At 37.7% G+C, this 26713-nt stretch overlaps 1 protein-coding gene and 1 long non-coding RNA gene across 8 annotated transcripts; one reads left to right on the top strand and one right to left on the bottom strand.

Annotated features, from left to right (window-relative positions):
- Nucleotides 1-364: 364 nt before the first annotated feature.
- On the bottom strand, nucleotides 365-15510 carry LOC112202680 (syndetin). 7 transcript variants are annotated; one of them, XM_040519718.1, is made up of 26 exons: nucleotides 15109-15510; nucleotides 14546-14716; nucleotides 13343-13417; nucleotides 10887-10965; nucleotides 10388-10452; nucleotides 10170-10259; nucleotides 9901-9990; nucleotides 9670-9756; nucleotides 9475-9558; nucleotides 8522-8641; nucleotides 8230-8258; nucleotides 8014-8146; nucleotides 6704-7267; nucleotides 5610-6130; nucleotides 5415-5478; nucleotides 5212-5314; nucleotides 4764-4939; nucleotides 3845-3970; nucleotides 3169-3239; nucleotides 2751-2813; nucleotides 2185-2257; nucleotides 1269-1388; nucleotides 1095-1172; nucleotides 836-886; nucleotides 639-744; nucleotides 365-504 (listed from the first exon to the last, which is right to left on the bottom strand). In XM_040519718.1, the coding sequence occupies exons 1-25, from the start codon at nucleotides 15337-15339 to the stop codon at nucleotides 643-645; spliced, it is 3366 nt and encodes a 1121-aa protein (XP_040375652.1). In that variant the 5' UTR covers nucleotides 15340-15510; the 3' UTR covers nucleotides 365-504; nucleotides 639-642. The 7 variants fall into 7 exon arrangements, with proteins under 7 accessions (XP_040375652.1, XP_024199449.1, XP_024199450.1 ...); XM_024343681.2 differs by having other exon boundaries at nucleotides 365-744; XM_024343682.2 differs by lacking the exon at nucleotides 10887-10965 and having other exon boundaries at nucleotides 365-744; nucleotides 10388-10447.
- Nucleotides 15511-20341: 4831 nt separating this feature from the next.
- LOC112202679 lies at nucleotides 20342-22514 on the top strand. Its single transcript, XR_005810923.1, has 2 exons — nucleotides 20342-21377; nucleotides 21512-22514. It is a non-coding gene; the product is annotated as an uncharacterized LOC112202679 (long non-coding RNA).
- Nucleotides 22515-26713: the final 4199 nt, after the last annotated feature.

The raw sequence follows: 26713 nt of genomic DNA, 5'->3' as shown, positions 1-26713 counted from the left end.
TTCAAAACGCTAGTTTCTTTTGTGACCTGTATTTTGAGATTGCATGCACAATTGAATTGCCCCCACCAAGACCTAGGTTTCTATATTTGTAGTTTGAAGTTTTCATTTTCTAGGCCATTGGCCCTCATTTGAGACTAGTTTTCTTTTTTTCCTCTGTGAGAAGAATGAGGCTGGATAATTTGCCTTTGATCAGCATAATGACTTGTACACGACGGACAATTTTAAGACTTACAGAAGCAAATCCAGATGGTATTGGATGGAACTAAGGGGAGCTGAGCGAACTACATTTTTGGCAACTGCATTGGAAGTGATACAACTCAGGTAACTGAAGCTAGCATTTTTTATAGTATTGTGTTCCCAGAAATTGCATGAAAATCATCATGATTCCAATAGTTTCTTCCACTTGTATATCATCATAAGCCTTATGTGTTCCAAAATTACATTGAATTTTTCCTACCAAGGGTGATTGTATGTTACAAAGTTAGGGATGACAAGATATACAACCTGAATCAACAAATACATTACAGTACAGAAAAATCAAAACAGGAACAAATATACATTCATATAAAAAATCAAAAGTGAACAGCAACATGTGAGGTTCTATATGATTGAAACCTACCAGAGTTATTCGAACTTACATGTTCATTCGATCTTTTCTAGTACTTCCAACCTAGTTTTTCTCTTCCAACCTTTCATTGTGGCAACCAGATTGATCAACCCAACAATTTGATTTTTTGTATACTCCTGCAAAGGAAAGTATATATTGCATACTTAGTACGTGAGATGATTAGTATCCAAAGCTTGCCAGAAAATGTCTAGCAATGAAAATTCTTACAGGGTGTGCGCGTGCCCAGTGCACATATTCAGTTTCAGGAAGATAGTATGCCTGATCAAGAGTAGAAGATAACAATTAGTAATCATTATGTTGGAGTTCAAGATTTTTCTTTTTCTTTTTGTTTTTAAAACAATTGATTTAATTCCTGTCAAACAAGTCGGCATATTTCCTACTCCGACCCACTTATTCGTTATCTCCATTATTTAGTCATTACCAACATCAACAGCATCGTTAACTACACATTATGCTTGAGCTTTACCTTAATGAAGCCCTCAACTATTTGCAAATGAGGCTTAACATTCATGGAGACAAAATGTTGTAACCCATTGATCAAAACCTGACACGGATAAAGGAGTGTCATATTATACTAAGTTGCAAATGGGGGAGGTCTTTAGTGAAGGAAAATTTAGTCGTGTCAAATGTTAAAAGGAACCTGAAGATCCAATGACATGAGAGCCCTCCCTTCATCAGTACACCTCTTGACACGTGATAGACCTTCTACAAGAGTATGGGCAACAATTTCCAGTCCATAATCTAAGAGGCGATCTTGAACCTAAAAGTACAAAAATTAAATTGAGATTTAATCCATCATATTTTTATTTTTAAAATATACCCACATTACATCTTATAATCAAAGCCTCAACTGAACCTAGTGATTGCATGAGATACCAAATTTTAGATTCGGGGTAGTTGCATCATGCCATAAGCACAAAACATTATACAGAACGTAAGAGCCACAATGTAAAACCGAACAACTTATTTACCTCTTTACTTCCTGGAAAAAATGAAACTCTAGATGGAGAAACAGAATAACAACACAATCATAATTCACACTTCCTACTTCTGGCAGCACCACAATTACCATAAGAGTCAACCCATTAATCGTCTAAATCCCATTCCTCACCCCTGAGAAATAAGTACATATCTACACTTATCTTTTATTTTTCGGGAAAAATGGAACTTCAAGAGCATAACAGAATAACTAGTCATATTCCACACGTCACACTTCTTGCAGAATATCAGTCATCATAAGAGCCATCCCTGTGACCATCTAAACCCTATTCCTCATCCCTCCCCCACCCCCACCCCCAAAAATTAGATATCTACACAGACAACACAATAAACTACAGTTATTAGGATATATCACTTTGCATAAGACTCATCTCATTAACCACGAAACCCCATTCCTCAGCCCTCCCCCACAGCCCCACCCCACCCTCACCCCCACAAAAAAATACCCAAACAAATAATACACAATGAACTGCATGTACTGATATATAACAGCTAATAATAGAAGGCCAAGGAAAAAAGTGGTTGTAGTAGTGCTAGGTAATTAACTGATTTATTACCTCCTTGCGGATTCCCCCATGAGCAAGCCTTGTTTTGTAGTGCTTAAATTCTCCCAACAACAAATCAACATACCTAATAAAGCAACAACTCATGTCAGAAGACTTGAAACCTGTCATATGTACATGAGAAAGAACACTGAGGGCGTAGATCAGGCATTTCAGCAGAATGTACCAAAATTTTCAAATATTGCAGCATATAGAAGGACAAGGCCAATATGGCAAGGAAAAAGAAATGATGTTTTCACACCTAAAACTGTGCAATAAGACAAATTATACTTGGTGAAACTTTTTATGGGACTTGGGTATCTGTGGCAGCCGCTCTTCAGAAACATACAAGCTGATCCAGAAGAGCCACAAGCCTAATTTATTGCAATTTTGTGCTCGATCAAATACTTACAGAACAGACCACTATTTCCAAATATACAATCGTACTTTAAGATACAAATAGATCATCTCTGATGCTGACCCAAGAATGGAATCATATACATAAATAAAAAATCCCAGTGCTACAAGAACGCAAAGGGTGACGTTCAAAAACAAAAAAGAACATTGTTGAAAGAACTTACCCATTATGTTCGAGTCCAAGTTCTTTGACTTCCCATTTTGCATTGGCAATCCGATCAACATACCTGCAAAGAGTGTTGGCCACAAAAGATTGAGTAGAAAATCACATAGACGAGCCCAGAATGTGTAAAGCCAGATAAGTCTCAGTTGCACACATTTAGGTGGTATTAAATATATAAAGTAGTTGGCCAAATATTGTAATTTTACACGGAAATATTTAAACTGCTAGCTGAACTTTTCTTCACCAAAGTAATTACAAGTAGATACTATAGTCAAATAGACGAGGAAAATTATAGACTAGAGACCAGAGGAAAACGAGAAATTTATAATAACAGAACATATTTCCAATAATTTCCAAAAAAGGACTGCCTATGTGCACAACAAAACAACCCAACCCAGCAATGGATTTTCTGGTCTTACCCGTTAATATGGAGGAGCAATCTTGCAGTTGTCCTATGAATTTGCTCTATAAGATCTGGTACAGCATCCACCTAGGAAAAAAAAACATATCACCATCATCTGAATTATAGGAGTTTCTTTAAACAATCTATATAATTAATGGATTGTCAAACACTTCACTCCTGTAGACGGAAACATGCATGGACCCATACAGATGATGTGGTGCAGAAACTTAAGAGAAAAAAAATAACAAAACAAAATATAAAAGAAAAAGAAAGAGATAGAAGCAATATAGAAAGAGTATAAGAGTACAATATCAGACTCTATGTCTAGTACCACATGTTTCTATCAACCAGTTCTGCAGCATTGAACTGAACCACCATTTTTCAATAAACTTTCTATAGGTGCTTCAAGTGTCCATATCAGCGGTACTGAGGAAGTGTTCAATATGCTTTTGTATATAAATCTTTGGTCTTTTACATTGGAAAGTATCTATGAAGCAACAGTCTTTCAATTTAAAAAAAAAAAACTCCATCACAGATAATTACACATGCAAACATATTGTTAGTCAGATCCTCATTGAATCATCAACTGCAGAAAGATAAACCAAGACAATATCATATCATCTTTCTGCAATTACCAAGCCACTTATGACAGATTATGAGGAACTCCTACAGAGAATAACAAATTAACCTACCAAATTCACATAGAAATCATCAACTACAGCAGCATTTTTCTGAAAAAGCATTGTCTGGAGATGAGCCTTGGATCTATGCAATATTCGAGCAACGAGAGAGAGAGTATCAGCACCAGCACATCTTTCCTGCAATGTAAGGGCCGTTTAGCTCAAGGCAGATTTAGATTGAATATGGCAGTCCTCACTATGGAATTGCAAAATCCAAAAAAAGGAAAGTTATGTTTTACTTTTCAAATAAGCAACAATATAATATCCAAACTAAGGACCACCCAATTTCTTTTCATTAAAAATAAAGTAGAAAAAAGGAAAGAAAGAAAGAGAAGAGTCTGACTGAACAATTTGCTTGATAGAATTGTGACTGATACACCACACAACCAATTTATGTTCCTCAGAACATGGTAAACTGGCAATATGTATTCTAGAAAAGCGGAATGAAAACTTTTTGTGAATGTAAATACTAAGCCCTAAATGCAAATTGGCAATCAAAATTAAAAAAAAAAAGATGGACAGCACGTTCCTTTTTTTTCTTCTTCTTTTTTAGAGAGAGAGAACTCTGAAATTTTATTAACAAAGACATGAACAGAAGATTGTAGACAACAAGTCCACTTTCAAAGAACAGGAGCAAAGAAAGCTCTACTAGGCACAGATAACATGACCATCAAGAAAACACAAACCTCCAAGAGAATATCACTTCATCAACTCACTGCAGCTTTGCAATCTAATAATATTTAAAAACTACAGTGAAATGTGGACTGCAAGATTTTGATCTTAGGAATCGTAATATGCAAGATTCTGATCTTAGGGATCATGATAGACGAAAATTACGGCACATAAAACCAAAGAATTTGGAATCAAGGATTAAAAGTTGTTTCCTGCAACTAATAGAGGACTGAAAGGAACATCAGACATTGATGAATACCTTGAGACCAAAAGACGTTCCAGGTGTGCTACCAAAATTTGTACTGGAAGGACTCATAGGTGTGATATCTGCATGTGTAAATGGTGAATTCAAAGATGCGGGGGAAGATGATGATGAGGGCTTCATCCACTGGTCACAATTTTGTTGTATTCTGGACAATGCTGTCTTCAGGCGATCTGTGCAGAATAATATCATGGGATTTTCAAGTGTGCATCATTATGTGAAAATAGCTGAAATCTAGACATCTTAATGCTTTGACTAAAAAATAGTCGTAATGCTTGAGCAGAAGAAGAGAAATTAAAATTTAAAATAAAAAATAATAAAGAAGAAATGACAAGTACCGAAACAGACAACAATTGAATAAAGAATACATTAATTTTTTGGTCTGAAAATAATAAATAAAGAATAAAGAATACATAACAACTAAGTAAAATAGGGAATCACTTACAATTAATCGGGTCAGATGAGCCTTTTCCACCAGAGTTGCTATTTTGCTGAGCAAATGTTTCAAATACAAAATGAAAGAATACCTCAAACAACTGGCATATCCCCTGCAACAATATACTGAATCAGGAAAAATAGAATCATCATAGGTTTTTATCAATACGGATAAGTACAACAGATTGAAGGTAGATACAAGGTAAAAGGTACCTTGAAGAACTCCACATTGACTATATCTAATTTCTGCATTAGCCTGGCATATTTATCCATTGACCTGATGTGGAAAAGAAATTATATATATATAAATAAATATATATATATATATATATATCATAAAATCAATAAGGATTTTATATCTGGGAAAAAAATTATATAAAAAACTTGCTACAGTAAATAACTCTTCACCTTAGAAGGCAAATAGACGATCCTGTTTGGGCTATTAGCTCTCCAGCATTCCAGTGTGAAGATTGGCTTCTCGGGTGTTTCGGTTTTGAAATTCGACTGGGGAGTTGACTATCCTCATCAATAAAGTCTGCAAGAAGGTCCTCATTTTCGTCTTCCGAAACAGAATTAGCACCATTCGAATGATTGGCATCACTCTTTCGTGGAGAGACCTTGTCACCTTCACTAAAATTTCCATCAAATTCACCAGAAGTTGTACCATTCCCTTTCGGACCTTCTTTGGAAGAGTGTGGCAGTTTTAACGCAAAAGGGTTTCCATTTTTTATCCAAATAGAAAAACCACTCTTCTTGACACCAGTATCAACCAATCTAGCAGACTTATCAGAAAGTAGCACCCTGGACTTACTATTAGATGGAATAATTAAAGGTGCTCCATCACCAACAAGCCCAGGAAAGGTAATTTCTTGTACCGTATCAGGTGGCATGATTAACCAAAGTTCTCTTTCCAGGACCATTTTGAGCGCCTGAAAATAAAATTAAAACAAAAATAATCAATTTATTTAATTTTGTTAATTGGTGGATCTTGCTCTGTTGTACAGAGTATATGTTTGAGTTTTGTATAACATAATATCAACATATGTGCCATGCAAAGGGGGAAGCTGCTCAATAAAATGCCTCAGAGGTTGAGGCAGGGGCAGGCAATCTACAGCTAATGTATGCCAGCTCAACATAATATACGCTAATGTTATATGCTGATTTGCAAACTCAACTCAACTCAACTTTGTATGGCACTTTGTATAACATATTATCAACCTAATAGATGCCATACAAAGTGCTAGTCTACTGTAGCCACAACTCTGAATTGCAAAGTCATAAGTGCATCAAAAAAAATATTTATAAAAAACATATTAAAAAAAAGACAACGACATTTACATGACCATTAAGCATCCATTCTATCAATAACTAAATGAAAATTGAAAACAAGAACAAACATACATTATGTCAACAGTTAAATGACATAACAATTTAGAGGAGAAAACATGACAAGTCATTTCCCTAAAGAAAGTAATAAAACATTAAACGTGAAGCAAACTTACAAAGATATTCTGCCGATGAAAAGCTAAAAAGTAACTTTCACAAACTGCCTTCAACTTCTGCCTGAAGTCAGCTGCTTCAATTCCGCAAAATGCTTCCCCAGCCAAGATGAAGGCACTCAGATCTTCATAATTTTTCAAGAACTGGTGAATGCTGGCAGAAGATACAGAAGCAGAAGAAAGCAAGACTGATACACGAGTAGTTGTGAGATGCCAGAGATTTTTGCGTCCTCTTTGAAGGGTTTGTGAAACAAATGCAGTGGCATCTTTCCGCAGTTGATACCAAGGAGACCCACTTGTTGACGCAGCACTGCCATCCATCCTAGCCTCATCAACTAGATCATGAGATGTTGTACACACGGAAGTGGTGTTTCCCGTAGGCTCGGTGGAAGAGTTGGTATGAGATTCCTCCATAGAAGATGAACCTGCTATTACATCTACACATTCTGAGAGAGAGCCATTAGCTTTTGCGGACGAGAAAGACGTTGAAATGTTCTGAACGCCTCCTGGAATTTGAGAGATGTCACTTTCCTCTGGCTCAATGCTTGAAGTTTTCTCGGCCGAATCCTACAAGAAGATATAACAGTTGTGATATATGCAGAAATGAAAATTGATTGTTTTTCTATGGGTTTGTTTCTGCAAGTACGCACATAAATGTCCATACATACTAAAATGACAAGAAGTTGGAATGCTGGAAGCACCGTTTAACTAGCTATGGACAAAAAAGAGATTAAAAAGAGATGGAGTCATTTTACCAGTCAGCAAGTAAAAACACTTAATACTAGCAATCTGCATAACAGGCGCTCACCACTTATCCTGGGCATTCACATGGAATGGCATAACAGAATAACTTTATAATGCCCAGAATATATCGGAAACTTTTTATACCGTCACAAAATCTAAGTCCCGGTACAGATCAGCAGCTTTCAGATTGCATGTCAATTTCCAAAGCATTCACTCTTTTTCCGTTCTTATCTAAGAAACTAACACTTCATTTAATGTCCGGAGGATAAGAGGTCACCATGAAGACAGTCGTAAAAATTCATCTCACGATACAAAAGTGAGGAACGAAAATAAATGAGTCAAATCTTTGGATCTCACAGTTTCCCAAGACAAATGAAACCAGAGGAGATTTCATTCCATGAAAGAAAATATGAAAGAATGAACATAAGGGCTCCTAAATTAGGGGTGGCAATTCGACAAAAATGACAAATATTATATGAAATAATAATGAAAGCATGAAAATAGATAAAATGACAACAGTTTATATAGGACAAGAGTACGATTAAGCAAAGGCGTGAATCAAAGTTTACCTTATCATCCAGCTGAAAGGCCATGATTTCATGATATGAGCACATCAACTTGAATAGAATCTCTAGTGTATTTAACAAACACTGCCTAAACTTAGGTTCAGGTATCTGACGGCATAGATCACTGTAGGTAAGTCTGAAATCAAATTTGAATGCATTAGCAAGCATACAAGTAGAGATGCTGTTGAACACAAGCACTAGTAGATATAGAAAGCATACCGACTATTTTGCATGTCTACTTCCTGATCCTGCGAACAGGAAACAGTCATTTGAGTAAAAGAAAGGTTTATCACATTTTTTTTCAAACCAGAAACAGAACTTCTACAGAGAACAGGAGAAGATCTCTCTTTAAGCCGAAGAAACAACCATAAACTAACTGCATAGTTAAATAATACTGCTCTCGGAAAAGATATATCAAACTAAAGAGACGATTCTAAAATATTTTGACCAACAAACCCGCAATGACACCAAACATCTGCACATGCACTGTTGCACTGCTAAATCACAATACCTCTTGCACAATGGTCTTCAATATAGAATGGGTTTCTGAGAGAACTTCCTGCATAAAGTAACTTTGTATCTTCTCAGCAAGACCAGAGATGTCCCCAATTAGAGCATACGCATCAACCACCTATTGATCATTTGAATATCACATCAAGTCAACATAAATATTTGCACAAACCAAAAAAGCAGGATGGATGGATCCGAGAAGAATAAAAAACAATTAGTATTTTTCTTTCTTGTTTTTTGATGCATGCAATATAGTGACCACAGCATGGCGAGGTCTACGTACAACAATCAGAAAGCACATATACTGGCTTAAGGCTAATACCACCAAGGTTTTAAGCTTTACTTATTATTAAATTTATTTGGTTTTTATTTGTTAAAGATTTTAAAAAGAATTTTAAACTTCCAATATGTCAGGAGCCCAAAATATACATTTTACCAAAATCAGTGATTGTAAGGAGGTGCTTGTGGAACAAATGAAAAGCATATGGTCCATTTAGGTTGACATGAAATTAACCTTTCTAATGGAAAGCAACATGATAATGGTTCACAAACAAAAAACAAGAATCTGATTTCAGCACATGATTTGATCCGAGGATTTCTTTTTCTCAGATCACAGCTCAGAAGGTGCACAAAGCAAAGAAAACTTAAGCTAACTGGAGCTCAACATGGGGAAAGTAAAAGATCACTGCCACATAATGGCACACATGAGACCAAAAAAAAAAATTCCCTAAGTATATGCATCTGATTCAATCTAATAAATCCCTCTTCTATACTAATATGGTACTGATATTCGTAAAAGAATACGAACAATTCAGGTATTGAATGCAAATTTGAGTTGATTGATACGATTCATGATATGCACAATTGCATGTAATGTCACCCAAATAGAAAATTAAAACTTGATGCATCGTTTGAGAGAAATTGATGATCCGATTCTTAGAAGAAACCACTAACAGTTATATAGCCCTCCTCATTGAATTTCTGGCACACTCCTAGCAACAAGGAATCCAGCTTCTGAAGAGTTTGTCCCAGCCAAACCTGCACTCCCACAATGAAAGATGGAATTCAAAGGACAATAAAGTTTGTGGGTTTACCACTAATCCCAAGAGTTTACCACAGATATCCTTTTAATAGTAATTTAATACTTGCCTCAACTCCACGGCTCATCTCTTGTACTGCAGATAGTTCTGAGAAACTATCTAATAGCTGCAGATACTCAGACAGTACTTGAAAGGCCTGTAAACGTGATCAAGAAACTTCTTCAAGGAGTTGCATAACTAAGAAGATTATAGTGTTAAACAATTGAACATGAAAAAAAGTCGGAGAGTTCCGGCTCATATTGCATTAGAAACTGAAGCTAGAACATATATATACACCCACCCTACAGTAATTTCCTTCCTCAACAAGAGACTCGAGTTCGGATTGCATTTCTAACGCATGACGAAGCTCAGTCAAAACTGGAACCATGTCCTGCATTTAATTAAAAAATAATATTAAAACCATATCTGTCAGATTATGCTTATGGCATGCTACCTATTTATTTGAGCGAAGTGACTAGGAAAATCTGTGATAATATCAGAGTTTTATCTCAGAAAGAAAAAACCAGAAAACCAAAGCCACATAAAGATTGTCATTGAGTAAGGAAATACCAGAAGAGCATGTTTCTTCTTGGAATAGGAATTTACGATCAGATCCCTAGAAACCTCATTTCTCGATGAAGTAAGATGCCGTCTTCCATTCTGCACATACGATTCTGAACTATGAGAGCCAAATCAAGCATGTAAATGCAGTTATATTCTTAGTCCTTAAAAGATATGAAAAGATCAGATTCAACACAACCCAGATGATACATCCTGCAAGTGCTTACCATGCAAATGACATTCGCAACTTTTAAGTCTTTCTCCAATTCCCTGACCAAATGCATCCCCTTCACTGGCCAAAAGTAAGTATCAACATCTTATTCAAAATTGAAATATCTTGTAAATAAAATTTCGGCAATAAACTATTGGTGAGCCTACCCCTTTCCCGTCCAAGAATACTGAACAAACAAAAACTCATGCAAGATCTTGGAAAGAAATGTTATGATATTTCAATTGGAAGCAGATAACTTATCAAATGCTATGATATTTCAATCACAAGCAGATATCTTATCAAATGTTATGATATTTCAAGTAGAAGAAGACAACTTTTCCAAAGCACTGTTATGGAGTTCAAAACTGAATCTAAGTAGACTAAATGGCAGAAATGATATAAATCTACAGTAGTTACATTAGTATGATGTCTAGAACATCACGTAGGATAGTACTCCCTTATATGTACTTTAATACCATTGCAGTACATGTTCGGAGATTCTAATTGAAACTTACCCATTACTTCATGATGTTCCATAACATTTCGGGATAAATGTTCTGATACTCTATCCAGTTGTGCTAATTTAAGAGCTGCCTGAATAAGAAATTTAGATTAAGGAAAACATTATTGAGAGAGAGAGAGAACCATTTAACAAGAAATATACAAATCATCATGACAATCAAGAGCAGTCTTCAACACAATAGACTTGATTAATGCACTTCAACTAATCATGTAACAAGCATTCTCACATAGACAATAACTTTTAAAGAATTACACATGATGTGTGTAGCCATTACATTTGTGTAGACAAGTACCTGCGATTAACTTTAAAGTCTTCCAACTTCTCTCTTTCTTACACCACTAACAACAAAGATAACTCCCTCTTCATTGTTCAAGTTTTTCCAAAATCAAAATCCCAGCTCACAGGAAAAGTGTGGTATAGCTAAACTTTCTATTATTCTGTTATGGAATCTCGATAATGTGAAATGTCTAGGAGGAGACTGGCTCATTTTGTTGGTTGCTCACCCATAAGTCTTCCCAAAATTTCACTCTCCCAAAGACTTCTACAAATCCTCTAAGAACCTGCTCATCCAGCCATTTTCATGGTAGCAATAATTGCTTCTGATTGCAGCAATCCACAAAGGTTCTGTATCCAATGGAAATTTCTAAAACCACTTTGCAACAAAAGAATTACCAAAAAATTTAGCCGACCACATCCCACAGAAGTATGTGATCGAAGCCCTCTCCAACTCCCTCTCAAACAATAATCTCATCAAAATCTAACCTTTTAGCCAATGGAATCCAGATCAAATGGAAAAAATAAGTGGGAAGACTGCTAAGAATTGCTTGAATCCTACTCCAAAGCCCGTCTGCTGCCAATCTCGCCACTTTACCACTATCTATGTTTTTGCCTACCAATGAACACTAAATCGCATTGATTTTCAGCCCTGACAGCAAACAAAAGCTCACTAGAGTTAAGTGAACCAAGTTCTGACATAGACCACCCTTCACAGAGTGATGTCAACCTCCTCCTTCCAACAGACAAACCTTCGATCCATCTGAATTATGTTGCCCTCTCCATCAATTTACTTAAAAATCTACCACAAGAGTAGAGAGCAATGATGACACCTACCTTAAAACCCTAGTCACACCAAACTTCCCTCTAGGTCTCCCATTTATTTTTATATAGAAATATTACCAAAACTGCATCCCAACTCTGTCTACCCTTCAAAAACACCCTGTTCACAAAAATAGTATCTCTAACCCGTCCCTCAGCCTTCAAGACATACTGCAGAAACTTTGTACACTTCAAACAAACTTGTCACCCAATTAAATATCATATAATACCTCCCTTTCCTGCACTCGCTCTTTAGTAATAGGGAAAAATAAAGTCCCTCCTAAGACTAGACTAGGAGTGTAAACTTGGCTCTACCAAAAGAACAAGGAAAGTAAGCTTGGATTATTGCTCATGAAAGTCAATCCTGGGGCATGGTTCAACAAAGAAGACCTGATGTTTGTCTTTCCTCCTCATTATCTATATGGGAAAGGGTTTTTAGCGAGTCTAAACTTACTTGGGGGTCCATGTTCCCTTGCTGCGTGAAAGATACAACTTTTTTTGGAGGTAGGTGGGTCATGCGAATGGAAAGATATAAGAGAATATAGGATGGGCAGGAGTGGAGCTTTTTTAGGAAAGTGTTCGACTTTGGGCATATTTATGGGAATTGGTTTCCTCATAGTTCAGAAATAGTTTATTTGATGCTGTTCTTTACTAATTCTAATGCTTCTATGGTTTAGCTCTTTTGAATACGGTATTGTTGTTTGATACTATCTTAAGATGTCGACGAGAGCCTAGTAAATTCAATGGACATCTTATCCTAAATGCTGTACTTTGTTCAATCTTTAACGAAGTATGTTTCTTATCAAAGATCAAAAAACAAAAAAGAAAAAAACGAGCGAGAGAGAGAGAGAGAGAGAGAGAGCCCAAGTAATACACTTGATAGTAACAAATAAAGAACTGAAGGAAACTCATGACTGCACATAAGCCCATCAAAAATCAATGGTTGCTCCAGAAGCCTACACCCTTTGAAAATTAGCATAAAGCAAATGCTTACAAATCACCAAAGAGTTACTTTTTGCAGATGGTGGCCAGTAACTCTAACAAACAAAAGTCATCTCCTAGATGACTCTAGCATCACAGGTATACAATGTGGGCCTATACATACAACAAAATGATTGGAGCAAAAGATTTAAGGCAAATTTAAACATTCCCAAAAAGCCACTAAACAAGATTTAGAAAAACTACTTGACCTTACGCTATCAAAACATCAAATTTGAGCAAGGGTACATATCAAACACATTTAACTTCCAGGAAATGATCTTTTAGAAATAAAAAAGAATAGCATGCATAGCGTACCAAAGGAAAAAAAAAAATCTAAAATATAACTGGAGAAACATAAAAACTGGAAAATACCTGTCTCTCAAAATAAGCCAGCTCATTTTCGTCAGAAGGAATATGCTCCAAAATATGTCTAACTGGATCAAAACCCTGCATATAGGTAGTTTCAAAAGATTTTTAGACAAATAATTCAGAATTTGATCAACATAGTATACTATTTTAACACTGCGTACAGAAGTCGAAATGGAACTTTTAAATTTTGTAAGAGATAAAAATTACCAAAGAAAAAATAACAAAGATCAAATGATCCCAGTGATTAGCATGAAGTCCATAAAGATGGTTCCTTCATTTGTAGCCTAACAGACTTCTAAGGACTGTGTAGAAAGGAGATTTTTCATTTTTTAATCCGAAGAAAAGAATGATGGTACCATAGGAAAAGGAAAAGCTAAAGGGTGAGACAAAAAGAAGGCAGAATAATCATAGAATTAATCTCCTTACCCTACATCTTCTATGTACAGATTAAGGAACTTGCAAGTCTTGAAGTCAAAATTCTACTTGTGGAGATTACCTAATTGTAACTATTATATAAATGAACAATTAAATAAAGAAGTACAGAAATCAAAGGTGTCGAGCATATAAATGATTTGCATCCTCTTGTCATCAACTGCAAAATATGAAAATATGGGTTGCTGGTTCACCAACATTAAAATTTCAAAGACAGCTTCTTCTTCTTTTTGGGGCCAAGATTCAAAACAGCTTCCTAGGCTAATTCAAAATTGACTGTTGTTTTTTAATACATAACAAATAATTGTCAGGGAGGTAAATTCAGCACCTCCCACTTATAAAGGGGAAACTTGTGCCACTAAACCAAAGAATTCTGGGCTTAGGACGTCCCACTCAAAACAGCTTCCTAGGCCAATTCAGCATGACTAAACCTTACAATAACAAGTGAAAAATGAAAACAACAGCCTGATTAAGCAGAAATCAAAATCAATCAATATAGAGCCAGAAAGTACCCAGACATATAAATCTCCTGATTAAGCGTCTCATGATGGGCATGAATGTTATCAAATGAGAAAATTTTACTACAAAGATTATTAGCATTTGCGTGGTTTTTGTTGCGAAAGTTTATCTGCTAACTGTAAGAGTTGACGTTAGAGACCTCTCTACTGTAGAAACATGTCAATATCTTAGAAAATGCCTAAAGTAACCTGCAATAAAAGGACCGTACAAGTCCTAAGCAGTCCCACATTGAAACCATAGTGATATAAGTAGCACCTCTTCATAGAATTCTTCCTCTATCTCCTCCACTTCTTCACCATGTTGTTGTCTGCTCCCATAAATTGAGCTCAATTCTTCAGAGCTTGAAGAGAGGCCATATCTTTGATGTGGAGGCAGTCCCGCAATAGCACGAGCAACAACTGCAGCAGCTGCAGCTCGCGCTGGAACCTGCTCATGAAGACAAGCAACACATGAATCAATACCATACCTCTTTTCTCAATAACAATCAACCCGTCTACGACATACAATAAACGATACACCTGACCCCAACTGCAGGATACATTAAAGGCAGCTAGAAATGTACATTAAGAACTACCCTAAGCATTAATCTTCCACGCTTACTTACTTAACATGAATTACAGCTTCATTACCGCAAAACCGAAACTAAACATTAAAACCAAGCAAAAATCCACGCACTTGGAGCAAACCTCATTAAGCTAAACAATCTAACCACAAACCTTCAACTAATTTATAGCTCTAAAAATTCAAAGTGATCCAAACTCGACACGAAAAACGTCGGAAAAAACTGCATTATTTGCAAAACCAAGGGTCAGACTGACCTCCGGGCGATCAGAAGCGGGAGGAAGAAGACCGAGTGATCTGGCAGACCTGACGGAGCTGAGAATTTTCTCGCCGACCTTGGACAAATCCATTCCGGTTCGTCCTTGGAACAAGAGAAACGGGACCAAGAACAAAACGCTAGGAGCAGGAGCACCCTCGCTGCTCAAATCGCCATTCAACAAAAACGGATTGCCCAAATTGCTGCCAAAGGGAGACAGATTCGGCAGCATTTCAATTCCAACCTCCCATTTCAGGAACCAACTGCGCTTCAGTCTTTGGATCTGATTTCACTGCTCTCTCTCTCTCTCTCTCTCTCTCTTCGCTTTTTGGTTTTGGGATCGGAGGAGAAAGTGAGTCCGCGACTTGGGATTGTGGAAATTTCCCCAGTTAAAATTTGGTTTCGTAGACTGCAGTGTTCTAAATTACCTTACCATTACCAAAAAGAATTGTTTTGCCAACTTTATTTGGGTAAAAATGTTATGATAAAAATGTTCATTTTCTTCTTTCAACCAAAATTTACCGAAATTAATTGAATTCTTTTTGTTATTATTCAATCACAATAATTTTTTTAATTTTTTTTTATTTTTATTTTTTTAGAAAAAACTGAGGTGTTAAAACAGTAGAGAGAGGCAATGTGGGCTAATGTGATGTACTTGTGGTGGGTTATATCAGACTCGAGTCACCGTCTAAACAACACAACTAGCCCAAGTAAAATCATTTTTGATAGAGCTAATATAACATGATAGTGATTACTGGGACTTAAAAGAGAAAAAATCAATAACAAACCATAATTTGTTCGTTCTCTGGCAAGACCACCCTATGCTGAGAATGGAAAAGAAACTTGTGCTTGAAACACCAAGTCATTCAAAACCATTATGTTCTTATGGGTTTTGAACATAATGAGGGTAGCGAGCAATCAACCTCGCGTTACCAGCTTTGAAGAGCCAAGGAACAACAGAAAATATTCTTTTTTTTTTAAGGAGAAAGTTATGACTAATCGAGTTGATGATGGAGATGAGAAGGATTTTGAAGCTGCACCAGAGTCCATCGTCTCTTCTCTACCGAAGCATTGGTCAGAGTGCAGAAAAGTCACTAGAGAAGCAGGGAACACAAGTATAGATGGAAGGGAGTTCAGATGATATGTCTATTAGGCATTCTCCAACCGAAAGGGCTAAAAATAGCTCCATTTACTCACTCTAACAGTGTTTGACAGTATTGCGCTCATTTTAATTTATAAATTACAATCATATATATATATATATATATATATATATCTCCTCCTCCTCCCCTCTCCGATTTCTTAATCAAAACACCCAATTTCTTAATCAAAACCCAATTGTAGTCACTTTCTGATGGACTCAGTCGGCAAGAGCGGCGACTCCGATCAAAGAACAACACGGCTCCCGATCCAAGCTCTGAGAATTTGAACCCCAACGTCTCTCCCTCCCCTGAAATCGGCGAAGTCCCAGAAATCAGGTTCCAAGAATCTGAACAACCAGAACCGGTTTTCCAGTCGCCCCGAAAGAAGATCCGAGAGAGGAAATTCGTGGTGGCGAAGAAGAGAGGGAAGAAGGAGGACAATCCGAATCCGAACACCGAGTGCATGTGAACCCGACTCCACCATCTACCTCTTGTCCCAAACCCAATCGATTCTGCAGCTTCAAGGTCTGGTGATTTCGCACCTGCAATTTCACAAATTCGGTCAATCCGAGAGCAATCGCCCGTCTCTTCGTCCCTGGTCGATCCGATCTGGTGCCCAAAGCTTTTCTTTTTTTTTTTGGTATACTTTGAGTTCCGAGAATGGGGAAGAAAAAAAAAATGTGAACTTGTACAATTGAACATATAAATTGATCAATTGTGTCTGTAGTGTATTCATTTTGATTTGGGAGTTTATGCAATTCACTTGAGGGCCAATAATATGATTATTGGAGGGCAATAATAAGATTACTATGATTATTGGAGGCCAATAATAAGATTACTGAGGGGCAATAAAATGTTTATTAGGGCAATAATAAGATTATTAGGGGCCAATAATAAAATTATTTATTTGGATAAACCTCCGAAAGCTTTCAAAATTCAAAACATCTTCATTTTTCACTAATTATTGATCCCCAATAACAAGTTTATTGGGGAGCAATAATATGATTACTGGGGGGCAATAATATAATTACTGGGGGGCAATAAATTCAGATGCCGGAATCCGGTCACCAGTCCGGTAGCAGGATTCCGGTCACTGGTTGTCGGATTCCGGTCACTGGACGCCGGACTCCTATTACCGGTCGAGGGAGACCGCGACAGGCCACTGGTCACCGGAGCACAACAAGGCGGAGGATGACTTCTCTTTAAGTGAGAAAGAAGGAGAGGGCAAAAAAGTCCCAAAAATAAATAAAAATAATAAAAAAAGAATTAATTGGGTATTAGGGAAATAATCTCTTAGAGTGTTTTGGGTAAATGAGGTTAAAAAACTGTTACTGGAGCAAGTGGGCAATTTTCAAGCTGAAATTGGGTAAATGATCATTTCTCCTAAAAACAATCATATGTTGAAAAAATAAATAAAGAAAGAAAAAATACCAACGGCTACATCAATGGGTATATGTAAAAAAATAAATAAATAAAAATTATGCATGCACAGCAGCTGTCCCATACGTGGGCCTCCCCACTTTCTGATCTAATTTTTTAAAAGGCTATATGAAGGGTTAATTTTAACCCTTTGGGTTGTGTTTGTTTTATAGGACTGTGATGCCCAACCTTAATTTCTATAGGAGTCCAGGACTACCATAACTTGGCTTAAGCTAGATTAGTACCTGACTCATGTTTGGTGCTGAGAGGGACTAAGGAGCAGACCAGCATGGTGTCCCTGAACAATGGCCTCCAACTCCAAATAGCCGCCGTGGACCCAATATCGAGTCCTGGGTCGCCACCAGCAACACCACTTGCCCAGTCACCCGGACCCAACTCGCCGACTTCACCCTTATCCCCAACCACACTCTCAGCCGACTCATCCAGGAGTGGTGCGTTGCCAACCTCTCTTTCGGCATAGAGAGAATTCCTCCGCCGAAACAACCCGCCGACCTGACTTGAGCTGAACAGCGAGGCGCTCGCGCTTCTAGTAATTTTCCCCCTCGCGGAGTCCAACAGCATTGTGGTGGCGTCAGACCTGGACCCGAACTGGTCGGGTTCCTGGCCCAACTCCTCTTCCACAATTCGATGGAGGTCCGAGTAAACTCGGCTGCGTTGATCGAGAACTTTCTGGCCGAGGTGTGATCGAAATTCTCCGAAACCCAATCGCTCATTTGCGGGCTTTCAAAATCGGAATCAAAGCCTTGTTCGCCTTGTGCCTGGTGAAGCAGATGCGTGAGAAAGCCGTGTCGGCTGGAGACGCTGATCAACACTCTCGCCGACTTCGAGAAATGCAACTCGGAGAGAGCTCTGGCCACCATAGAGCTCCTCCGCGAAGAGTAGAAGGAGGCTTGCACAATCCCATGGTTTTTGGTGGGTTTGTGGTAGAAGATGTTGGGGCTGCTGTTGGGACTGTGGAGTGTCATTAAAAATAGTCCTCCTTGCTACCAAACATGGGATAATTGGGATTGGACTAGATAAAGATGTCCAATCTCATCCAATCCCATGTAACAAACACCACCTTGGTGTGCACTTTAGCCCTCTATTTTGGCTTTTTTTCCCTTAACAAATTGGGTTGGACATGAATATGGTCAAAATTTCACCCTTTAGGCCTTTAGCCACACGGGTTGGAGAAGGCCTCAATACACCTATAACTAAATTTGAGAGAGGTTTTGATAAGGGACTCTTGACCTCAGCTGGCATCGGTGGAAAACTAAATTAGAGGGAAAATGGTAAAGGTAAGATTTTTTTTTTTTTTGGGGGGGGGGGAGTCCGCTGATTAGAACTTACTTTTTTATCAAACTGCCGGTAAGTATTTGCAAGAGTTATCAATTAAAAGGAAGCCATTTCTGATGGGGAAGGGTGGAGCAGTTAGGGGGATTCATTAGTGTAGATGAGAGGAGTTGTGCAGGAAGAAGGAGGGAGGCTTGGATTTAAGGACTTCTGTGCTTTTAATCAAGCAATGCTAGCAAAGACAATCTAGAGAATTTGATAGAGTCTTCATTCTCTAGTAAGCGCATTGCTCCAAGCCAAATATTTTCTGAATTCCTAATTATTGGATGCTAAACTAGGATCCTCTCCTTCTCATATATGGAGAGCTATGATTTGGGGGAAGGAAGTCATTGATGTAGGAACGAGGTGGAGAGTGGAAAACACTGAAATAGGAAAATAACTAGAATTAGAGGGATCCGCTAGTTGTCGTGTCGTTCAACATTCAAAGTTGTTTCACGATTACGTATCCCGAGACATATGAAAGTGGAGACACTAATGACTTAAACTGGAGCATGGAATATTAATCTTATCAAAATGTTGTTTTTGCAACATAAATTAAGCTGACTTGATATTGTCTATGCCTTTTGGGCTTCGAACAAAAAGAGACAGGTTGGTTTGCCATTTCGGGTGGAATGGAGTCAAAGATTTGATTGCTAGTACAGAGAAGGTGTCTTCTCAGTTTTGTTTATTATGGAAGAAAGTTTGGAAGTTAGAAGTTCCTCATAATATGAGAGTGTTTCTTTAACAAGCATGCAAGAAGTTTCTCCTTGTTTAGTGTAGCTGGATTCATGTAAGATCTCCGGAGATTCCTCTTATTGGCAATGTGGGCTCATGTGGAATCAATAATTCATAAGTTGTGGTATTGTATGTATGCTCATCGGGCACTACTAGAAAAAGCCTCATAGAATACATAATTTTTTTAGTATCTTTTGCTTCAAATAATACTAATAAGGGTATCTAAAACTCATTAGGTACGGTGCAGCCACAAAATGAAAAAGGGTATTCTCTATAGCAGGTTCCACTAACCAAAAGCCACGCTTAGGACTTCAATATCTCCATTTTTTCAATTTTATTATTTTGCGTTAATTTTTTATTTTTGAATGTTTTTATTTTTTATTTTTGTATGTTTATCAAAATATAATTTTTTATTATTATCTATATATTTTCATTTACGGCCAATGATAAAAGATGTCATTTTGAAGTGCTTTATTATAATTCAGGACACATAAATGTCCCCATGATCATTAAGGTCACCTCTTCACAACCTACCACTAGAGTTAAACTTAATTACCAGAGATGCCATTGGCAGGTCTCTCTACCTCCCATTATCCAATCCCGTCTTGAACCCTTCTCGACCCATACCAATCCCGTCTGAACCCTTCTCGACCCATGCCAATCTCTCTCTCTCTCTCTCTCTCTCTCTCTCTCTCTCTCTACCCCGTCTTCGTCTGCACCTTTAAGGAGCACACCTACTGTGCCTACTCCGCCTCTGGCGACTGCACCGCACGCGTCTGGGACGTGCGTGAGCCTGGATCCACCATGATCATCCTGGCGCACGAGTTCGAGATCCTCTCCTGCAATTGGAACAAGTACGACGGCTGCTTCTTCGCCACCGCCTCCATCGACAAATTGATCAAGGTTAAGGATGCCAGGTCCATCGGAACTCCGATTTGGTGCTCAACGACCAAAGCTACGCCATCACAAAAGCCAAATTCTCGCCGCACCGGTAAAGCTTGATGATGTCGTGCTCGTACGACTTGTCGTTGCTTCAATACTAGTAAGGACTAGGAACTGGCGACGGTTCCGATAGCTACAACTCCGGCCTTAGCTAGATCAATGACTCTGAAAACTACATTGTCGTTGCCGTTGATTACCGCTCAGTGATTCGTGACACTCTCTCCTTCAAACGCACACATGAGGCTCCACGATGATCTCTTTACCAATGGGTTTGACTCTCATCTCAATTCTCCCAAGTTTTTTTTTAGTCTGGTATTTGTAGTTGTAGTGAATTATAGGTTCTGGAACTTGGAATTAGAATTAGGTACTACACCTCTTCAAGCCCGCCACTGAGATCACCGACTTCGATCCGCAAAACGATGAACGATATGACGCCATAGCACTCTGTCGCTTCCGTTTCTCGGTCTCCGATGCTGTGGTGGGAAAGCGACTGCGAAGATCACGTTTTCAAGTGATGGCGGGAATGGGAAGAAGAAGAAGAAAAAGACCAGGTTTTGGTTGAAGAAGAAGAAGAAAGGAGTAGAGAGATTTAATGGTGTGGTAGAGGAGTGGAAGAAAAAGAGTGGGAGAAGAGTTGGTGTTTGCTTGAAGAAGAGGAAGACTGTAGCTTCCAAATGTGGATCGTCTTCTGATTCCAAAGGTTGATCTCTAAATTGTGCTTCTGATTTATGTTTGGTTGCTATGAAAATTATGAGGAATTGTGCTCAGTGTGTTTCTTTTATGGTGTTTATTGCTTGATATTGTCCATACCTTTTGGGCTTCGAACAAAAAAAGACAGGTTGGTTTATCATTTTGCATGGAATGGAGTCAAAGATCTGATTTCTAGTACAGAGAAGGTGTCTTCTCAGTTTTGTTTATTATGGAAGAAAGTTTGGAAGTTGGAAGTTCCTCATAATATGAGAGTGTTTCTTTAACAAGGATGCAAAAAGTTTCTCCTTGTTCAGTGTAGCTGGTTTCATGTAAGATCTCTGAAGATTCCTCTTATTGGCAGTGTGGGCTCATGTGGAATCAGTAATTTGTGCGGAAATGACCTAACAGTTTTTAGTTTCCTAATATGGCTGTGGAGAAATCGGAATATCAACCATCATGATGAGAAACTACTGACTCCTAAGGATTTGGTCATGGCAGCTGGTAGTTGGCATTCAGAGTTTGTAGGAGTTAGTCATCAATTGACAATAATCCCACCCATTTTGCATGCACTCAAGCTTTCTATCAGCCATCGAAAGTTTTATTCTTAAAGCTCAATTTCAATGGGGCGTGTGATAAATGTAGGGGAATATATGGACTGAGAGTGGTGGTGGTTTTAGATGAGAAGGATCAGTTAAAAGGTGCTCTGTCAGTCCCTTTAGCAGTAGAAGCCCTTGCTCTGCTTTATTGAAGTTCTCACTCCATGTGGAGTCTGCTAATATTGAGATAGAGAATTAACATAAGACATGATTCCGAAATGAACTTGAGTTATGAGGAAAATATTCTTGATGAAGTAAAGCAGGCTATTGCACAATTAAATCAACACAGTTGAGTATGCCAAGAGAAAGGGCAACAAAGTTTCACACAAGTTAGCGAAAGAGGCTCTCCACCTTGATCAGCCAATGTTCTCTTTAGGGTCAGAGACTTTTTGGCTTCACCAGTGTATTGATTTGGATATAAGCAATATTCAGTTTGTTGTGGGTGTGGTGCCCTTTCCAAATCCCTATGTGGAAAGGTCTTGGTGAGGCCACTACATAACCATTTCCGTTGTATTTTATCTGACAGTTCAATGAAAGGGTGATTCTAATCAGACCTCCACTTCTACTATATAGACCTCAACATCATTATTTTTTCCTCGAACAGTCAATTTTGCCCCTTTATTTTTAGGGTCCGAATCAATTGACACAATTTTTTACACTCATTTTGAACCCTTAGATATAAAAGCATTTAATGGTTTTGATTAATTGTCTTTAATGACATGGCATTAATTTTCTTCCCAATAAAAATTAAATAATATTAGATTATTATTATTATTATTATTTTTGAAGAAGGGCCAGCGCGGTTGCCCTTAGGCCTTAATTAATGAAACTGTTGAATACAAAAGGGGGAGACATAAAGCCTTAACCCCAGAGTACAAGAAGCATCGAGAGGACATCTCAAAATAATATTATGAGTCTCCAAAAAATCTATGTATTCTAACAGGCACCAACTAGCAAAGAATGCTCTACTGGCTACTCCATTTGCTTTGATATTGTGGTGACATAACAGAAAGATAACTCGAAATCGAAACATCAGTACAAATAGTGCAGCTTTCCTAATATGTTGCCGACCGGAATTAAGACCGGGGACACTTAGTTTCATCCTACCATTAGGAGGTTGCGACCATTTGACGAGGCAAGGAACTCGTCGCCTAACTAGGGTAGACCACGCACACAAGGTGCACAAACCTAGATAGAGCCCGCATTGCCCTAGAGCATAACGATAGGGACTTATTACCGGCATTAAGCCACCATTAACCAAAAGGAAAAAAAAATTCTGAGATTAGAAAAAAAAATTCTGAGGAGAAGAACAAGACTCGTCTGCTGGAAAAGCATGAATGGAAGATTGATGAAATTTTGATTAAAATTATTATTTTTGTATAAAAAAGGAGAACAGATAATCCAATCCTCATGGAGAAAGTCTGACATTGACCTTAATAACACCAAAACAACGTAAAGATGGGGAAATCAAGGTCACCAAAATTTCTATTCGTACTTACAGATCAAAGACCAATTATGAAACCATAACAGGGGTTGATATATCCATCCAATTAGAGTTGTAGATTATTATTTATTTTATGATTTAGGTTTTCAAATTGGGGTTAACAGTTTTTTTTTTAATACAACGAATGGAAGAGTTCATGATGAATTTCTTGTTTTGGTATTTGACAAAGCACATGGCATTGGTGAGGGAGTCTTGGGGTTTGGGTTTTCTTCAGTCCTTAATGCGCACTTGAAAGGGTTATATAGCTGGTAAGAAAAGAAGATAATTTTTCAGAAAAGAAGAAATGCATGCCAGGCTATCTAGTTACATGGACTCTTCATTGTTACCAGTTTCTTGTCTGCTTGGTTGCTAAGGGAAAAGGAGATAAAAGATTTGAATGTAGATATATGCAGATCGATACTATATATGGAGTTCTTATTCTTAGTTCTTGTTTGCTTTTGATTGGGTAATATTTGTTCTAGGAAAAATTTCAGTTTACTACCCTGTGGTTTGCACTCAACATCATGTTAGTCCCTCCCCTTTCAATTTGATCAGCAACACCCCTGTGCTTTCAATTTCAATCAGCCGTGTCTAAATTTTACTGTGGCCATCTAATTTGAACATTTACTCTGAAGGAGGGGCCCACTTAAAGGGGTAAATTTGTCATTTCACACAATTTTCCTTACAAAAAAAAAAAAAATTCTAATCGAAACTAACTCGGCTAGACCATCCTTACCCTGGACCTTGACTACGAGCTCATCCTCATCGACCCACCCCGCCTTCATCCCTCTACTCCGACTAGTGAATCTCATAACCTGTAAACCAAAATTAGACCAAGCCCACCTAATATCAAATACCCATCAAAGAATTCAGAATAATCATCATCTTCTTCATAACTTTTCCATATTTTAGATTCAGCTCTTTCCGATATTTGAATACATACAAGGAGCAAAAGATGAAGATTAATTTAATTACCTGAAGAATGAGAAAGTATTAAATATTGGCTTTATTTAATTGGTGGGCAAAATCCAATTGAATGGCCCATGGTGATCACGTGGGCAAGGCCCCTAGGTTAATTAGGATAACATATATATATATCCATGTCTAGATTGACTAGGGTATATATATATATGCTGCTGCCACCAGAAATATATAGAGAGGGAGAGTTAACCTAGTTATTGGGTTATTTGGATTTTGAGTAGAGTTTATTCTAAAACTCTAATTGTATTCTCTCCAAATTGATTATAGTGGAATTTCTCGCCGGCTCCGAAGTGGACGTAGCTCAATCACATTGATTGAGTGAACCACTATAAATTCTTGTGTTTGCTTTCTTTTTCGTTGTTTGGTCGCTCATCTAGTTCCATATCAATATTGTATTTGTTACGCTTCCGCACAACAAACTGGCATCAGAGCTCTGGTTCTGAATTGGGAGTTGACTCATTGATTGGAAATCATGGTTGACGAGAAAAAGAAAGGGACTGAGTCTTCAGGTTCTTCGCGTTGGTCGACTTCCAGGCCATCAATTGGTAATGCCAAATTTGAAGTTGAAAAGTTTAATGGCACCAACAATTTTGGCATGTGGCAGTGTGAGATGATGGATATCTTGTGTCAACAAGAATTGGATATAGCTCTGGAAGATAAACCTGTAGACATAGATGATGTAGAGTGGGCGAGAATTAACAAGTGGGCTTGTGGTTCTATCAGAATGTGTCTTGCTAAAGATCAGAAATTCTTTGTCATGAAAGAAACTTCTGCAAAAGCGCTGTGGAAGAAATTAGAAGACCAATATATGATCAAGAGTGCTGAAAATCGGTTTCACCTGAAGAGGCGGCTTTTTCGATTTAATTATCGACATGGTGTTTCTGTGTCTGAACACATCAGTGATTTCAATAAGATACTTGCAGATTTGGCTAATTTGGATGTGAAAATTAGTGATGAGGATAAAGCGTGGTGTTTGCTAAATTCTCTTCCTGACGAGTATGAGCATTTGATTACAACTTTGTTGCATGGAAAGAATGATGTGAAATTTGATGATGTGTGTAATTCATTGATAAATAATGAGTGCAGAAAGAAAGAGAAGCAACTTCAGAATGTTTCAGGTGAAGCACTTGTAGTAAGGGGCAGATCTGATGAGAGAAAACCTACTGGAAAAAGAGGTAAATCTCGTTCCAAGTCAAGAAGTAAATTTCCTGTAAAAGATGAGTGTGTTTTTTGTCGCAACAAAGGTCATTGGAAGAAAGATTGTCCTAAGTTGAAGAATAGAGACAAGAAGGATTCTGAAGTGAATGTTGTAAGAGATGATGAAGATGACGACTTTGATTTTTCTTTGAGTTGTTCATCAGCTTTTGAAGATTTTGAAGAAGATGAGATTGAGTTTGCTTTAGCTAGTTCATCTGCAGTTGGTTATTTTGACAAGTGGATTATGGATTCAGGTTGTTCACATCATATGTGCCCTAATTGGGAATGGTTCTCTACTTTCAAGGAGTTGAATGGTGGAGTAGTTTTGATGGGAGACAACAGTCCTTGCAGAACAAGAGGAATTGGTACAATTCGTCTCAAGATGCATGATGGAGTAGTCAGAGAATTAACTAATGTCCGGTATGTTCCAAATTTGAAGAAAAATCTTATCTCTTTGGGAACTTTAGAATCAAAAGGGCACACAATTACATTGAAAAGTGGAGTTGCTAAAGTTGTCTCTGGTTCACTTGTGATGATGAGAGGTGAAAGGTTCAGAAATTTATATTTTCTACAAGGGAGCACAGTGATAGGTGAAACAGCAATATCTGAGACTACATATGATGATGATGCAGACAATACAAAATTATGGCATATGCGTCTTGGACATGCTGGTGAGAAAGCAATGCAGGGATTAGTGAAGCAAGGTCTATTGAAAGGTGCAAAGACAGGAAAATTAGAATTTTGTGAACATTGTGTCTTGGGAAAACAGACTAGAGTTAAATTTGGCACTGCAGTTCATCAGACTAAAGGTACTCTAGATTATGTTCACACTGATGTATGGGGACCTACCAAAACTGCATCTTTGGGAGGTAAGCATTATTATGTCTCTTTTGTTGATGACTTCTCTAGAAGAGTATGGGTGTACACCATGAAGCATAAAGATGAAGTTTTAGATATATTTGTGAAGTGGAAGAAGATGATTGAGACTCAGACCGGTCGAAAAATTAAGAGGCTCAGGTCAGATAATGGTGGTGAATACAAAACTGATCCGTTCTTGAAACTATGTCAAGATGAGGGCATTGTGAGACA

Source organism: Rosa chinensis, chromosome 5, assembly GCF_002994745.2.
Source record: "Rosa chinensis cultivar Old Blush chromosome 5, RchiOBHm-V2, whole genome shotgun sequence".
Lineage (NCBI taxonomy): Eukaryota > Viridiplantae > Streptophyta > Magnoliopsida > Rosales > Rosaceae > Rosa > Rosa chinensis.
This window is presented reverse-complemented; position numbering and strand designations above follow the sequence as displayed.

Coding starts and splice junctions, on each gene's coding strand:
- LOC112202680 (XM_024343681.2), bottom strand. CDS start 15,339: ATGCTGCCGAATCTGTCTCCCTTTGGCAGCAATTTGGGCAATCCGTTT. Junction 10,966..13,342: donor TGGCTTATTTTGAGAGACAG/GTATTTTCCAGT, acceptor TTTCTTATTCAG/GCAGCTCTTAAATTAGCACA. Junction 8,147..8,229: donor GTAGACATGCAAAATAGTCG/GTATGCTTTCTA, acceptor ATTTGATTTCAG/ACTTACCTACAGTGATCTAT.